The 17619-nt window shown below is 33.3% G+C and overlaps 1 protein-coding gene across 2 annotated transcripts; it reads right to left on the bottom strand.

Annotated features, from left to right (window-relative positions):
• Positions 1-1379: 1379 nt before the first annotated feature.
• On the bottom strand, positions 1380-16040 carry LOC122029475 (uncharacterized protein slr1919-like). Of its 2 annotated transcripts, none has more exons than XM_042588470.1 (14): positions 15794-16040; positions 15624-15720; positions 15309-15555; positions 14082-14123; positions 12998-13069; positions 12593-12728; positions 12324-12481; positions 10850-10928; positions 9060-9226; positions 5158-5319; positions 3777-3929; positions 2925-3185; positions 2523-2771; positions 1380-1684 (listed from the first exon to the last, which is right to left on the bottom strand). In XM_042588470.1, the coding sequence occupies exons 1-14, from the start codon at positions 15855-15857 to the stop codon at positions 1433-1435; spliced, it is 2139 nt and encodes a 712-aa protein (XP_042444404.1). In that variant the 5' UTR covers positions 15858-16040; the 3' UTR covers positions 1380-1432. The 2 variants fall into 2 exon arrangements, with proteins under 2 accessions (XP_042444404.1, XP_042444405.1); XM_042588471.1 differs by having other exon boundaries at positions 9060-9199; positions 15794-16039.
• Between the last annotated feature and the right edge of the window lie 1579 nt (positions 16041-17619).

Raw genomic sequence — 17619 nt, 5'->3', positions numbered from 1 at the left:
ATTAAAGGTTTCAATATCTTCTACTATGTCAGTTGCTTTTCAATAGAATATTTTTGAAGTTGAACGTGATTAATGTTATTTGTGTTAATAGAAATTTTATATTTTTTTATTGTTATATGAAAATATAAATATTATTTAGTGTTATTATACTAGAATATAGTTAAATTACTAATTAATTTAAAATTATACCTATAATAATTTTTTTATGTCGACAATGACATTTATCTGTAAATTATTAATTATATGTAAATAACTTTTAAAATTTTTTAATTATTAATAATGTATCATAAAATTTAAATAATTTTTAATAGGATCGTATAATTTTCCCATTTTCAAATCAATCATGTGTAAATTATGAGAAGAACTATGAAATAGTAGGATTAGTGGAAAGAATTATTATTTAATTTATTCGATTTGACTTGTTTGTTTTTTCTAATTTGATAATATGTTTTGACTAATTGTTTACTCGATGCACATACTAAATCCAATTGGTCGTTGTTGTGTTTGCTCGATCTAATTGATTCAAATAATTCATTTAATCCTTCCAATCAAACCGAGCTAAAACATTTCACCTTTTAAATTATGGAGTCTTGAAATTGCATGAATACTCTTTGGGAGAGAGTAAATAGTTGAAAACTTTTAAAGGAAAAAATAATTTTGAAACAATTTCATAATCAGAAAAATTGGAAAAAAAAAACAAAAAGAGTTGATGAAACTCCTATGAGGCATTTAGATTTAAAGATTCATCTACCAAACTAAGTTTTAGTAAGATATTAGACTCGATAAGAGCAACATATACTTTGCTTATGATTTGCACAGGCATGATGATTCAAACTGTAGGAGTGTCAATTCAATTCAGATGAATCAAATGACCCAACCAACCTAGAAAAATCTTTTTTTAATGATTTTTTTATAATTATTTATTTTTATTTTAACATTTTATCATTATTATACTAACATGCTACTATTTATACACATAAAATATATTAATTTTCAAAATAAAATTTAATTTAACCTAAAAAAAAATCCTAAATCATAAATTCTGATCCATCCGAATCAACCTGAGCACAACCTAAACTAATCCAAAAAACCCTGACCTGAAAATCGCCAACCCTAACCCGAATTTTCCAAGTCAACTTGGGTCGGATTGACGGATCAGATCCATTTTTTGACACCTCCATGTGCAATGGACATGAGGAATATTGTAGACTCACAATCTTGGGCATATATTAAGTAACGAATGTGTATCTCAGTTTATACCCAGATATCTCATTCCGCAGCCTGCACAAAGAAGAAAAAATTACATAGCTGGTGAAAAGTTCTGGGCAAACGATTTCCTAAGGCCTTACAGTTGTTGGAACAAAATTGTGATCAATATCTATACGAACACAAAAAGGTACTCTGGTGAAAATTGAATGAGTAGAACTAGAAGTTATGAATCTCTTTGACAACAATCTTCCTTCTCTAACCAATGAATAAATTTAGATATGCAAAGAAAAAATGTTTCTGGTATCTTGTCGCCAAAATGAACTGCCAATGAGGAAAATATGTCTAGAAGAAATCTGCGGGTGTTAGATTTCGCTAATGTTCGTAGAAACATGGCACCCCATGCTTCTGGTGCCAAGCTAATAGCTCGCCTCAGGGAGCAAAACCCATCGACCAATCTTGTCGCTAATGTGTCTTTCTGCCAACATAAAAAAGCAATGCCCGTGTAAGAAATTGAAAGGAAAACAAAAACTTGGAAAAAAAAGTGATGCTACAAAATCTCACTCTGAAATCTTTGAATGGCCATAATTGGCAATGATATTCTAAACTGAAAACTGTAAAAAAGAACATGAAGTTTAAATATATGGAGTGGCTTTTAAATAATGGCACTTGTTTCACTAATCACATGCTAGTTTGGCTGGTTGCACATAATGTCATAGTTTAATTTTGTAACATGACCTGTTTGATCATAATTGATGCTACAGTTCAGTTATAGTATGCCGCATATGGCTGTAGCAAATGCTACTAGTTCATTATATTAGGTGTCAAAGTTTAGTTGAACTGATACAGTTTGATTTTGTTGTAAATTGACACACCAAAAGTTATAGTTCGATTATAGTGGAACTCATGATTTGGTTAAGGCACCACATTTTGATTTTTGTTTTCGTGACAATAGGTAGGTGCTACGGTTCAGTTATAGTTGGTGGAACAATTTGATTGGCAATTTTGCAAGGTGCTACAACTTGATTACGCAGGTGCTACAGTTACCAATCTGCTTTGACCTTAGTGTTCCACGTGTCATTTTATGAAAACCCCTTGACTAGATCTTTGGTGAAATGGCCATCATATAAGTTCTATCCAAAAAAATGATAGCAGGTTTAAGGAAAACAAGAAGAAAAAATGCAATGAGATCACTTGGTGGGTCAGGACTTCAGATACTGTAGTTTGTAAGAATGTTCAAACTCATACTGATCTTTAAGGTTACCAGCAAAACCATGGTGAAAACTTAGTTGGTGTTAATAGTTGGAGTGACTAACCTCGAGCGCAGAACTTTCCATTGTCTTTTGGTTGTCAAACATGCATGGCAACCCTGCTTCATTAATAAAAGTGTCTGCAGCTTTGAGAATATCTTGAACCAGAAAAACCCGAACTCTCCAACCTTTTTCTGACAACACAAAATTGAACAAATCCTCTGTGGAAGCAACCACAGAATGCATGTCAAACCCTTTCCGCAACAAAGTGGCTTCATTTTCTGTGTCAGATGATTGTTCAGAGATAGCTGCTATCTGAAGGCACCAATCAACATTAGCAAAGTGTCAATGAAAACTGCACTAAGTACTATTTTTTACTTTATAATCTGGTAATTAGAGTGATAAAAAAAGGCTTTAAGGAAGGAAGAATCAAGGAAAAGAAAGCGTGGGTTCATGTTTTCTTCTCACCAGACGCTCCAGCCGATTCCAGCGAATAGAGCCATTGCTTCGTATAAGCAGTTCCCTCAGTATTCTCCTCATATCGGGGTTTGGGTCTGCAAGAAGTCTCCCTATCACATAAGGATATGCACTTTCGACGACTTTAAAACTTGGATCCAATGCTTTAGCAGTCCCTTCCAAGGACCCCAATGCCCTGATAACCAGTGCATAATCAGGAGGCAAAGAGAAGTCGAACTCATACATGATATCATATAATTGATCCATTATCCCCTGCAGAGAATTGCAAATTCTTTTCCATAAAATAATTGCTTCAAGAGGATCAGCCATTAAGTTGATGATTTAACAATCAGGACCAGAATCTGCATGCAGATAGAGTGCATTCTTCCTGCAAATCTGCCTTTCCAGTTTGCCCCAAGAAAAAGTTTCGAGGTTCAAGGGCATAGTATAGTTGCATGGATGAAATAAATTTCTTGAATGATAGGTTACATCAATATGACCCAGAATGAGCAAATCCTTGTCAGCAAAATGAGCTAGGATGATTGATTTAAAAAGTCCAACTCTCCTTAAGATCTTAAAATCAACGCTAGGATAATAGTTATTGGTCAAAAGATGATAACCACAAATAAACTAAACAAACTAGTATTATTCGTTTCCTGCGGAGAGAAGAAAGTATAGCATCCAAAAAAAGATGATAACCATAAATAAACTACACATGACCCCTACCAATGTAGTTTTTGATTGGTTTCTCTCTAACCTTACAACTTGAGTAAAGTTTCAAGTAAAACACTAGAAGAAACTTTTCAAGAACATAAAGGTCCCAAGATACATGTATACTTTATTACCATGAGATGATAAACTAACCTGAAAATCATTTGAATGCCTAGATCCTTCCTCACCAAATGATTCATGCAATGCATCTGCAACTGACTGAATATCTGTCCCATCAGGAATAAATCCCAGGGAAAGGAAGTCATTTGCCAAGCCTGATGAGTCACGATTGACATAGTGTACAAGCTGAATATGTAATGATAATTGCTTGAGTAAGACACTAAGAGAGAGTGTATAAGAAAAACTATTTTATACTAAGGAAACAACTTGTAGGTGAAGATCAATGTAGAAAATAAAATAAAATGAACAGGGTACAACAAAAGATGAAAGGCAAATATCCAATTATCGAAATCTCATGATTCATAAGATAATGGATTTATGACAAACTCCTATTTTACACCTTCACATTGGTGTTGTATTTTTACAGATATTTCACCTAAACAGGAAATTGTTAGTACCATAATTTACAATTTTTCATTTCAAAAAAAAATCACATCTGCTCCAATTAATAAGTCACTGGACCTTTATGAGATATTCAAGGACACATAATTTATGGTCTAAAATCCACCGTTGCAAAGCCTTCTAATAATCACAATATGCAGCCATGTCGTTTCTTATCAATGTCCATGATACCTTGGTTTAGAAACTCTATCGTCTTATGGCTGTCCTAATTTCCCAGTAGTTACCAATAACTAAACTGATCTGGCATTTGTTATAGGATCCTCTATATGGCAACCACACAATAATAAATAAATTTTAAAATCTTCTCGCTTGTGCCAGCACTTTCAAATATGCCATAACTTGGTGCTAACATTAGAAGGGTACTAATGATAGCAGCAAAGGCATTCACAGATCTAGCTATGGCATTTGCATCTGTGAATGGTGTTATGTAGCGGGGAGGGTCTAAAATGTGTGATTATTCAACCAACATATCCCATTCCCAACTGAAAGTTAAGATGAATTGAACATTTTACTACAAAGAGGTTACAGTTTAGTTGATCAATTCGAGCACGATACTAGGATCATGCTGAATCTAAAGCCAAGGGTTACAGTTGGTGACCTAAGCTCACAAGATTTTAGGAAACATGAACAAAAACATAAACAAACAAAACACAGATCTGATTCAAGTATATTCCAAACTAGGAAAAAAACTTCAGATCAAACCAGTAACTGCAATTCCATGTGAAAATGATAAACACCATCTCAAAGCAATCAAACACATTAACAATATAATTTCTGAACAAGTAACAAGAGAAATTTCTAATGTAACACAATACACATGATCTAAGATATCACTTGCATAAGGTATCAACTCATTGAACTTATCGTAAATTCCAGAATCCGCTAATAAATTATAGACGCTGGACAAACAAGAACTAGCGATTTGTTAGTAGTGACATATCATGTAGCTCACCACTTGGATAAGTCCTACACGGAAGTGGCGGGGAATTTCACCCATCATACCAAAATCAAAATATGCTAGAGATCCACTCTCAGTGACCACAAGATTTCCAGGGTGAGGATCAGCATGAAAGTATCCTTCTTCAAGCAATTGTCGCAATGAACAATAAAGCCCCTGAAGTTGGTAAAAATATTAGCATAAGACAATAAGTTAAAATTAAGAGAGAAAATAGACTGATCTAATAGGAGTAAATGACTAGTGTGAAATCTATTCCTATGATGTGTTGATGCTCATGAGACAACCGTTCCTCTCCCAACATGAACTAACCTCATCAGATTTAATAATGATGATTGGCAAGGCTTCACCTAACCACAGTTTGTACTTTAGCATGTTTAATGGATAAGTTCCATTCTCCATGTATGTTTGATAGCAATTAGAAGGGTGGTCAACAAGAAAATATTAATATATGTATCTTAATGTTGTTTAAGCATTTACAACTATTTTTAAAATTTAATCAAAACACTTTGTTTGGATAGACTTAGTTGGGTAGTTATACACCAAGTGATGGCCAGTGTTTAAAAGCCCACCTCTAACGTCAGCTCTGCACTGACCAAAGTTATTTTCAGGCTTTAGAATCAAGAAAAAAGGAAAGAAAATAACTCTACAAAAAATTTAACACTGGAAGATTTTCAGTCCTAGCATGTTATAACCTATCATACCACTATATGGAAAAGAAGAATAAATATGCATGATAATGAGAGTCCTTACAATGAAAATTTTAAGTGAAATCGTACAGAGGTTACACTGTGGCAAACAAGGGCATAGCCAGTACTGGGCTACACTGGGCTGAAGCCCAGTGCAGCCCAGCAATTTTTAACACCCTAAGTCCCTAATCCCTAGTTTTTTTCCGCTGCCCAGTGCAGGTGAACACATCAAGCCCAGTGCAAGCATGTAACCCAGCGATTTTTTCGCCGGCCTCCTCTGGCACGACGAGCACATTGAGGCAGTGATCGTTGCCACCTTCAGTCCTTCAGCACATCATCTCCTTCTTCAGCCTCCGGTTCTCCTCGCTCAGCCTCTTGCAATACCTTTTGAAGCACTGATAAGTGGTAATCTCCATCTACATCTTCTTCGTCCTTCGTCAAAATCCAACCTTTCCATCAAGTTCACCTAAGACTAAGACTCTCTCCTTTTTTTCCCTCTCCAAATCAATCGAAATAGGGGGGGGGGACGAAAATGAATTGGGCACGGGGCATCTCACCTGGCTCTCCTGTTCTAGAACAACAATTTCCACTTTTGTTTTTTTAATGATTTGTGAATTCTTTGGTTCCTTCGTCTTCCTTGCTTCACCCTTATGGGAATTCTATGGCTCTTAGAATCTATCGTGTGAGTTTAGTCTTGACGATCTGAGGATCGCCGTGTGTGATGGATTTACCAGTAGAGATTGTTCTTCATAGAATCATAGTCGCTTTGCCCTAATTTTTTTTTTAGTAAAGTTGTTTCCAACCCAGGTTAAATTTCTGAAAAAATTTAAAAATTCTATCAATCTAAATGTGATACTCATTATTATTTGTGATAGTTGTGGTTGAAAAAAAAAGTGGAAGGTCCTAAGTTTACTTCTAAATTCCCACATTTGTTTCCTTTTTAAGTCCTTTATTTTTGTTTTTGATTTCAGGCATTTCAAGTTTCAGCATGGCACTGGATTTTACGGGTAGGCAGTGGACTTCTCTTTATCTTAAAGTGACAAATCACGGCCTCACAGGTAATTTTAGATTTGTAGTTGTGATTTTATTTGAAATTATTTAAAATTTTAAATTATCTGAAAATTATGATTCTAGTACTAGGGAATGATGTGATATTATAAATTGATTTATTATTGTGTTTGAGTTTGTCATAAAATGAATAATATGATTGAGTTTGTTATAATTGATTGGTAGTTTCTTTTTGTTTTTAAGTTATAAATAATTAATTTGTAGTTATTTTTTTCCTTAGGTTATAAATGGAAAACCAACAACCTTCAAATAAAAAGCCAAAAACATTCCTGTCATTTTTTAGGAAAAGAGATGATCAATCTGAATCTGATAATCAATTGTAATGTGATATACCTCTTAGACCAACAGTTGGATCCTCTACTTCCGATTTACAACCTCATTTTGTATCTAGGCCAATAGAACAAAGAGAAGAAGAATTTGATATTTCTTCTATTGAACGAGATCCAGGATTACGAAAATTGATTTGTGAATACTCTGTTAATGAGCGGGATGAGATTAGAAGAGCATATATCAAAGGAGGACCTTATCAACCCAAACTTGTTGAGTATCCAAGAACAAAAATTGGAAAGCAAAACCATCGATTTCAATATGTTTGGTTCAAACAATTTCCTTGGCTAGAATATTCACCTTCAAAGGACAAAGCATATTGTTTTCCATGCTTTCTTTTTGAGAATACAAGTAATCCAATGGCCCATTTTCACTGAGATTTGAATTTATATTTGTGTTGTTTTTGATGGAAAATATCTTAGAAACCACTGACATTCTTTGTCAAGCTCTACAAAATAAATCACAAGACATTGTGAATGTTTTAAAATTTGTCTCAACCACAAAAGTCATCCTTCTAAAATTTAGAGAAGCTAGTTGGGATGAATTTTTTGAGAAAGTAAAGACTTTTTGTGAACGACATAATATTGAGATGTCTGATATGAGCTGTGGTTATAAAGTTAATCGTTATTGTCAACAACGGGACCATGTCACAGTTGAGCATCATTATCACTATGATATTTTTAATGTTGCAATAGATTTTCAAGTGATGGAACTACTAAATTGTAGATTCGGTGAGGCAACAATGGAACTTCTTGCTCTTTGTTCATCTTTGGATCCTACTGATTCATTTAAAAAATTTAATATGGGCGATATTTGCAAGCTTGCATCAAAATTTTATCCGGCTGAATTTACTCAACAAGAAATGCATGCTTTGAGAGCTGAATTGGAACATTATCAACTTGACATAGTTTGTGATCGTGAGTTTCAACAAATTTCTACTCTTTCTGCATTATATAGAGAAATGATTGTGACCAAAAAGACTGAGAGTTATGTTATAATTCAGAGATTGATTCGTCTTGTCTTGACTCTCCCTGTATCAACTGCAACGGCAGAGAGAGCCTTTTCATCCATGAAATTTCTCAAGATGACACGTCGCAACAAGATGGATGATGATTTACTTTCCGATTGCATGATTCTCTACATAGAACGACAATTGTCTGAGAAAATAGACTTGGAATCAGTAATAGATGAGTTTTATACTCTAAAATCTCGCTGAACACAGCTAAGTAGATATTGAAGTATTTTGTATGAAATTTGAACTATGTAAAAGGATATTGGTATATAAATGTTATATGTTTGTTAAATGTTTAGTATACATGTATGTTTTATTATTGTCGTAATTTAGCCCAGGGCATTTGAAGACCCTGGCTACGCCATTGGTGGCAAACAAAATGAGTGATGTTTATACTATAAATTCAAGACAACATCAATGCACGACATCTCTTTGTAAGGTTATGGATATAATTTTCTGATTGCAGTAGAAATACTACTTTCTTAAATCAAAGAGGTATCATAAATACAGAGTACCTTCAATAGTTTTTATATGAACATTAAAAAATCAGTGCACTCTACTTTCGTCTCTTTCGTCCATACAGCTCTAAACTACATTGAAACTGTGTTATGCAATGATATATAAACAACTAATTTGACTGGGATATAATAACCCCATGCATCATCCCATATATGGTTTCTTGCTGGAATGAAATATGAGACATTATGAAGCATCAAAAAGTACAGATTCAAATTTCCTCTTCAGGATATGCAATTGAATTAAACAATCAAAGAGAAATGACAATAGAGAATGCTCAGAATTACTTGATCGATTAACTGTTTCCGATTCAAATTAGCTTTGTTTATACGGGGAGCATCTGTCAGCTTGATTCCATCTATCCACTCCATTGTAAGCAGAGCCTTCCGTGTGAAATTCCAGTAGATCTTAGGAACTTTGATGGATTCTGTTCTAGGATTATCATGACTATTAGCTGTCATCATAAGCTGAAGTTGGATAAATAAAGCAAGAAGTTCTAAGCCATGGAAGAAACAAAGTATCAGCAACACTTAAATGTAAGGAAATGGATAGTGCAGAATAAATAAATAAATTTAGCAAATAAAACACAGAATGATAAGAAAATAAATGTCATAATTAAAAAGAATCAAAGAAACGTGAAATTTATTAAATCAATCGTGTAAGAAACTATATTGAACTTTTGTATTTGAGCAATTAATATAGGTATGCAACATGACCACCATTGTAGTGCCCCAATGTAGTCAAAGTTATGTGGAATAATATATTAGCTTGACATGTGCCTCAAGTTATCGGATTGTAACAACCATCTCTATCAATAAAAGAGCCCCTGTGATGAAATGGATAAGAGGTAATTCATCAAGTGATATGTGCACTATCCATTCACGGTATTACACAAGTGAAGGATTCAGTATCAGCAGCATCACGATCTAGCATTTTCATTGGGCATGTCAATTAGCTACTTTTGACATGATATATTCATTCGATCACAAAATGGATGAAAATAGATAAAGGAAAGATATGTATCTAAGGTAAAAACATTATGTGTAATACAACTTGGAAGTGATAATAGATGTTCCAAGGCTTATTGATTTCATGATCACTCCTATGCGGCATTCTAGAACCATCAATACTGACAGAAGCACCTCACATTTGGCTAATAATACAAGAAAAGTAAATGCAATTAACCAAGAATCAAAAAATTGGTCATTTTCTATCAAATTAAGTTTATTACCTTCTATCACACACAAATCAACCACAAAAGCAGGAAAGGAAGCAAGAGGGAAAAATCGATGATAAAGTCGAGTCCAGGTGGGATGTGAGGTTTGCAGCAAGGATGAGAGGAGAAATGCACGAAGGCTTAGCAAAGACGCTAAGGTGACCAACAAAGCTTGTAAGTACAATGACAATCAATAAATTTAGCAACAAATGCAATTGGCAATAAATCTCAATTGGCGCATGAGGTGAAGCCTCAAACAAGGCATTGGCAACAAAGCTCTAGTTGGGCATGAGACAAAGCCTCAAACAAGGACCATGTATATCGATTATGGACAAAATACTTTACAGTAAGGATGAGAGGCATAATGCACAGAGGATTGGCTCGAAATTTAAAGCGAGTAATGAAACTCACAGTATGATGATGGTCAACAATTCGGCAACAGGTGCAATCAGCAGCAAAGCTCTAGAGTGGGGGCATGCAATAAAAACTCAAAAGTTGATGCAAGAGGATTGACAAAATTCCTTTAGGACTCATCGAACCAAAATCACACCGAAGTTTTATATATTAAGTTATACTTCATTAATACATTTATTTGATATTATTAATTAATCCCATTACGTATTGAATGCTTTCATAATTAAAACATTCCTAGCAATTCTGAGTTTTATCTTCTGGTAAACACAATGTAACAGTTGCATCACTCAAATTCTTTTTTGTTATAACCAACAGACACCCAAATAGTGTCCATGCCAACTAAACTTGGGTCAAAATAATAAAACATTGTTCAAGTTTAAAAGATCTAATTATGCAAATGCTCGAACTGAAAAAGATAAAGGTAAAATGAAACTGCTCTGAACTTACTTGATGCATAGAGGGAAGCAAATCTTTCCGCATTTTGTGCTTCCAGGATGTAATCAATTTCATCAAACATGTGTCTAACCTGTTTATTGTCAGACCAGATCAGAAGCATGTTATAGGCAACAATATAACAGCAAGGCTTTTACTACAGAGAACAGAAAAAAAAAATAACCACCAGAATATAACATGAGTGTCAAGCTTCAAAAGAGCTAAATAATTAGCATCATAGCTATCCTGCAGAAAATTGTAATACATAAGCAAGAAATCTACACTAAAGTGAGCCATAAGTTATATCCTTTATCATATAGTAATCTTATGTCATCAAGATTATTTTCTTCTCCCATTTGTTTGATGACTAGATTTTCCTAACCTTAACTTATAGGTTTTCTGAGAAGAGCCAAATAAACAAGCATCATGATTAGCGAATATTTAGTCTATTGTGATTGCAAAATATAAAATAGAAACCAAGATCTGACTTTTGGAAATTGGAAGAGAAAGTGACCCTACAGTGATCAGAATAGATTTTGCCCTGGCAAAGATGGGATTCAGGTTATTCCACTATTAAGAAATTACTTTAGTAGTCTATTTTTTATTCAATAATAGCTTTTTGTTAGAAACTAGGATCAACTAGGGTCTGGTACAGTTTTAACAATTTTTAAACTTTATATTTCTAAAAAGGAACTTTAATTAGATGTTATTGTTAAATCGTGTTTTTGAGTTTTTTATATGGAAATTAACTCAACCCCAAAAATCTAAAAAAACTGAAGCCCAAGGTTGATAAAAAAATTTGAATTTTGCAATTCTTGGTTAGGTTTGCCACGTCCTTGGATTTGTTGAATGTCTGTAGTTTTAGTGTTAGTAAATTTCACAAAACCACTGATGTGGCACAAGGAACATTTCAACTCACCAAGATAGTAAAATATTATTAATTCAAAAAAGACCCAATACAAGGGATCTTAACCTTTTGTAGGCAGGTAATGAGGATAGTTCTTGTAAAAGTACCACTTAATTACCTAAACCTTTTAACAAATTCCCAAATGAATCTAAACAACTTTTTTTTTAAATCTAAAAGAACCCCCAAATAAATCTAAACATCCTTTTATTTTTTTAAAAAAAAAAACTACTAACTAAATCTCCCTTTTAAAGAATCCATGACTATGTCTGTCACACCCTTAAGGAATGAAAGTTGCAATGCGCCTTTCATAAAGGGAATTTAGAACCTGAGGAAAGAAGATCCAAGTAAAAATTCTAGCAATGTCAGTCCCTGTCAGTAATTTTAAATAGTTACAATTGCAATCGAGTAATAAAGTTCTGTAGTCCATTTAGAGACTTCTGCCAAATTAACATCTCAATTTCAGTATAGGCACTCAAACTTATTCAAGAGATTACCTAAAGGAGAATACAAAAATCAAAGACACATAGAAACATCAGAAACGATAAGTTGAAATGAATACAAAGTAACAAGGATTGAGCTAACCATCTCATTGACAGCTACCAAGAGATCTTTGCGAGCCTTTGCAAATCGTTTCAATTGCCCCCCAATCATATGAAACAATAGCGCATCAAGGGTCAGAAAGAAACTCATGCCAGGTCTTTGTACTTTGACAGCCACAAGCTCCCCAGAATGTAGATGAGCTGCATGACTTGATATATCAAAGGGATGTGTTTAACCTCAGAGATTCCAGAAAATTTAGAGCTCCATAATGGGAGTTAACAAAGACATTCGCATCGATATAGATTGCTAACCTTTATAAACTTGACCCAAGGATGCTGCTGCAATTGGTTTTGGACTTATATCTGCAAAGGTTTGATTAATTGGAAGTCCCAACTGAGATTCAATAGACTTGATTGCATCAATAGTAGAATATGGCGGTATTTGATCCTGAATTTAAAAAATAAAATCAAATACAGATTAAGAAATGTTAAATGAAAGTACAAACACCAGAGTTAGAATAACAAGGATGCATAATGGCTTCAAGCTCATTTACTAAACCATATAAAATCTCCCGTAGGACATGCCCATGCCTAATCATCTGCTAGCGTTCGCAAGCATAAATATGTTGTATTGTGACTCATTATGTAATTCAGAATCAGATGCATAAAGTTGAAGTTCACTAATTTATTTCTGTAAATGTATTGGCTTCTAAATACCTGTAGCTTGGAAAGCTCTTGACAATAAGAACTGGGCAATATATCAGAGCGTGTGCTAAGTGCTTGCCCAAGCTGCAAAAAAGGAAAAATAATACAAAAGCTATTTACATGCTCCACAGTATGCAAATAATGTGTTAAAGTTCATCATGGCCTGGCAAGCAGCTGGAAGATATAAAATGCAAAATCCAATGTTTAAACTAATCAATTACAAAAGGAATAAATAAATAAACTCCAGTTCCTTTTTATAGGAAATCCAGCCTGCCACAAGCAAGATTGGATGTAAAAAATAACCACACATATCATATATATCTAGGAAGGTCAAGTTGCACAAGCAAGCACAGTTATCCGAAGAATAAGCTAGCTCTGTTCTTCAATAATTTTGCCATACATCAGACAAGCAGTTTAATTTTTTTTTCCTATATACTTCTCAAACAAATGATCAAACTCCTGAAACAGGGTTCGTAGAATATAATAACAAAGAATCACACTATAGCCAGTTATCTAAGATCAAAAAGTTATCTATTGTAATATGCTCATAATTCATGCTATGGTAGTTGTCAATTTTTCGAAAAAAAAAAAACATTAATAAACAAAATATTGAAATTCTAGTACCACCAGTCAAAAAACACATGAGTCTGAAAATACCATACTTAATTCATTATAATTGGTTGATAGACTAAGCAGTATTGTATAAGGATCCAAGCCAGTCGTTGAGATCAGACTTTGTAAGGATAGCAATAGAAAATACTAATCATGTTTACAAAATTGAGAAACGATCCTGAGCAGCTGTCATCAAGCTGTTAAAAGATTATCCAATCCACTACTACAGATAATTTTGTACAAAAGGTGATGTAGTTGTCAGTTACGGGCATGTAGACAAAATGGATATCATTAACCAGAAAACTTCTGCACAAAGACAATAATAGAAATGCCCTTTTCTATATAATCAATAAACTCAGTAGTGAAGTTAACTTTGACAATCAATATTCATGGATGCCTAATAAGAGGCATTCATGATAGGAATGAGGAAGACAAATAAATGATTATATGAATGGAAGGAAAAAAAAAAACTTAAGTGGATTACCTTGATATAGAAAGGGCCTAAGTTAATGAGAGCCTCCCTAAACTGAAAAGAAAAAAAAAGTAAAATATAATTAAACTAATTTCCAGTGAAATTTAAAATATATATATATATTGAAATATGGACAACAAACAAGTATATAAAAACAACCTGCAAATTATTTACTACTGATTTTCGGTTTTATCCAGGTCAAAATTAAGCTCGGTGAAAACATATGAGTCACCAAGATAAACCATACACAAAATTCTCTCCATCATCTTTTTACTCACTTATTCGTTCCCAAAAATAAATTGCTATGAATGAGACTGGCCTAAATATACAATACCGGGTAGTAGAGTTAATATTTACTCGTGAAAAGGTAGTAAGACTGCTATTTACTGAACAGGAGGTAGTAAGACATCCAATTATGGGCAGTCGATAGTAGACAGTGTTTCCTATTTGATACAACATTGTATGATATATTACACTATAAAAATAATTATTTTCTGTTAATATAGTACAGTATTGTGTGCACTATGTACTGGTCCAACCGATAATGTAGATCATCCATTTCATTGATATTTTGAATATAGAGTCTAAAAAACTTAATTAGACAATGAAACTATAGCATTATTCAATCTACCACAATACCAAGAAACTGACTTAGGGTTGAACATGATCCATCTATAAACACTTCTACACCAACTTCAAATTACTTGTATTGACCCAACTTATGGCCAAAGTTACACACATTTGCACTTAGCCTGATTGCTGCCAAGAATTGTTGATATCTCCCTTGTCATTCTTTTTAGCATTAGTGATCAAAGCACACCATACCCTTCATCTTCATTTCTCTACAGGTTGCAAATAAGTTCTTGAATCCTTGTACACAACATAAAGTCAGTTTAATATGCAGGAAGCATTACAGGCATTCTGTAGCTGTTGTATTCCCATTTTCATCTCTAAGTCATTCCTACAAGCTAAAGAGTAAATCTTTATACACAACAAATATTTTGTTCAATATGCATTAATTTATATTCGCATATCAAACAGAGGTGAAAGAAGGCAAAATTGGTGTGATTAAGATTAGTAAAACTAGTATAAATTTTGGGAAGCTTCCACTACACAAAAACGCAATTTTCAGTTTAGAATTCTTTAAAAAAAAACAGATAAAAAACCTGAATCTCTTTATGAATTGCGATTAATTAGGAAACAGCATGAAAAAGATGTTATAGAGGATGACTGGTTCACCTTGACAGCTCGCTTCCTTATATCTCGGACAAAGAAATGCCATACGGTCAGTTTGGCCAGGTAAAAGGAAATGATCGCCGCTCTATACAGCGCCAAGAAGGGACCAAACCGATGATAAGAAAACCAGGACTCGGATCGGTGGGCTCCGAGGATGTGCCCAAACTCCGTCTCCAACGACTCCTTGCGCCGTTTGGCGTACTCCGCCGACGGCCTCTCCCCATGGACACTCGTGAAGCCAGTGGAAAACCTAGAAACTCAATCAAAGTGAATCACACACGAACCGATAAACAGACTGTTAAAGCATCAAAGACTCACTGCCGAATCAGATGAAACGACCGTGAACTCCCGATCCGGAGGCCATCTGAGGGTCTACTCAGCGAGCAGTCTGAGGAATCGGGCCGACGACAAAGATCTAAAAAACGGTCATTCTTACGATAAGAGAGAGAGCGAGTCAAAGAAAGAAAAGGGACCGGAAGGAGGGTTACGAGGCGAGGGGAGATGTCTCCAGCGGCGGTGATTGAGGAGCAGCCGGCGGAAAGCATTCGTCATCGGCGAACCCTAATTGTTCGAACGCATCGGCTGAGGAGGAAGAGAAGCGATCGGAGAGAGAGGAGGGAGGGAAGAGGAAGGGGAGACTGCGAAGGATAACTGCACCGCCTTGTGCTTGCCGCAGCGTCGGTGATTGAACTCGCCGCCGCCGTTGCCGTTGCCTAATAAATGGACCGAACCGGACCCGACCGGATGGCTTCCGAATCGAATTAATCGACTGATTAATTCGAGATCCGATTGCAGAAAATATATTTTAGAAGGTCTAATGACCGGTAAAAATTTATTTAGCCCCAAATTTTCATAGAAAACATATAAATTATTTACGATAACAACAAAAACTTATCCAATGACATGCAGTGCCTACTGGACCACGGTTCTATCACGATGTATTTATAAAGATATTTTATATAAACAGGACGCATAATTATAAAATATTAGACTTTTAAATTATAGACCGTGAGTGTGAGTATCTTTTAGGGTACGTTTGATTTAAGTTATCATATATAATTTTAATTATGTGATTATCAAGTAATCACATAATCAAGATTATAAAAAATAAAACATAACCAAATGTTGTTTGGTTCAATGTAGGTAATGCAACAAAAATATATTTGTTTGAAGGTTTTAATAAATAATCTAATTTAATATTTTACTAAATTACCTTGAGTTACAAAACCAACTATACATAATAATAATAATAATAATAATAATATTATTATTATTATTATTATTATTTAAACGCTATTCTACTTTACTATATTTTCACGTTTTTTTATATATATATATTTTTTTTTATTTTTTTTTTATGTTTTTTAATTTTTATTTTTTTAAATTTTTTTATTTTTTAGGGTTTTTTATATTTTTCTATTTTTTATTTTTTAATGTTTTTTAACATTTTTTTATTATTTTTTACTTTTTAAAATTTTTTACGTTTTTTCTATTTTTTTATTTTTTATGTTTTTTTGTATTTTTTTTAATTATGTTATGTTTTTTCTATTTTTAAATTTTTTTTAAATGTTTTTATGTATTTTTTAAAAAAATTAATGTTTTTTCTATTTTTTTTTAAGTTTTTTTTACCATTTTTTATTTTTTTTTATTATTTTTTAATGATTGTTTATTTTTAAAAAATTTATGTTTTTTTTATTTTTTTTATATTTTTCATTTTTTTCTTTACATTTTACTTTTTTCCATATTTTCCTTTTATCCGAGGATATTTTGGATAAAAAAAATCGATAACCCCGGAATCGAGAAAAACTTTATTTTTCCGAGGTTTTCCGATTCCTTATTGCATGCCCCTTTTACTGACATGTCGGGCATAAAACATTACTCGGGAATCATCAATTACCTAAACCAAACAGAATTTTTGTTGATAACTTTAGATGAATAACCAAAATTATCAAGGATAACCCTCAATCAAATACACCCTTAATTTACAATTTGACGGGATACTGGAGATAAATATATTCGTCTTTTAGTATCTTTTAATTTTTCCTAATGATTAATTAAAAACTTCCATGAAATTAAATGCATCTCATGTCTGTATAAAACATCTATAATTAACCTCTCTTTCAAATCATATTAAATAATTTTAAAAAGACCCAAGTAAAAATTACCTCATGATTTACTTCACTTCTAAATTATATGAAATAATCCAAAAAAAAAAATCATGACTGTATAAATCCTCTTCAAAATAAATTATATTTTATTACAATATGTAAAGGATGCTTCATAACAAAAATTCCCTCCCTAATCTCTTAACCAC

Source organism: Zingiber officinale, chromosome 10B, assembly GCF_018446385.1.
Source record: "Zingiber officinale cultivar Zhangliang chromosome 10B, Zo_v1.1, whole genome shotgun sequence".
NCBI lineage: Eukaryota > Viridiplantae > Streptophyta > Magnoliopsida > Zingiberales > Zingiberaceae > Zingiber > Zingiber officinale.
The sequence above is the reverse complement of the archived record's forward strand: the minus strand, read 5'-3'. Positions and strand labels throughout refer to the sequence as shown.

Excerpts from the sequence above, each read along its gene's own strand:
- LOC122029475 (XM_042588470.1), bottom strand. The coding sequence starts at position 15,857 with ATGACGAATGCTTTCCGCCGGCTGCTCCTCAATCACCGCCGCTGGAGA. Across the intron at positions 12,482-12,592 it reads CTTGGGTCAAGTTTATAAAG|CTCATCTACATTCTGGGGAG; the intron begins GTTAGCAATCTA and ends CAAGTCATGCAG. Across the intron at positions 1,685-2,522 it reads TGGAAAGTTCTGCGCTCGAG|AAAGACACATTAGCGACAAG; the intron begins GTTAGTCACTCC and ends TTATGTTGGCAG.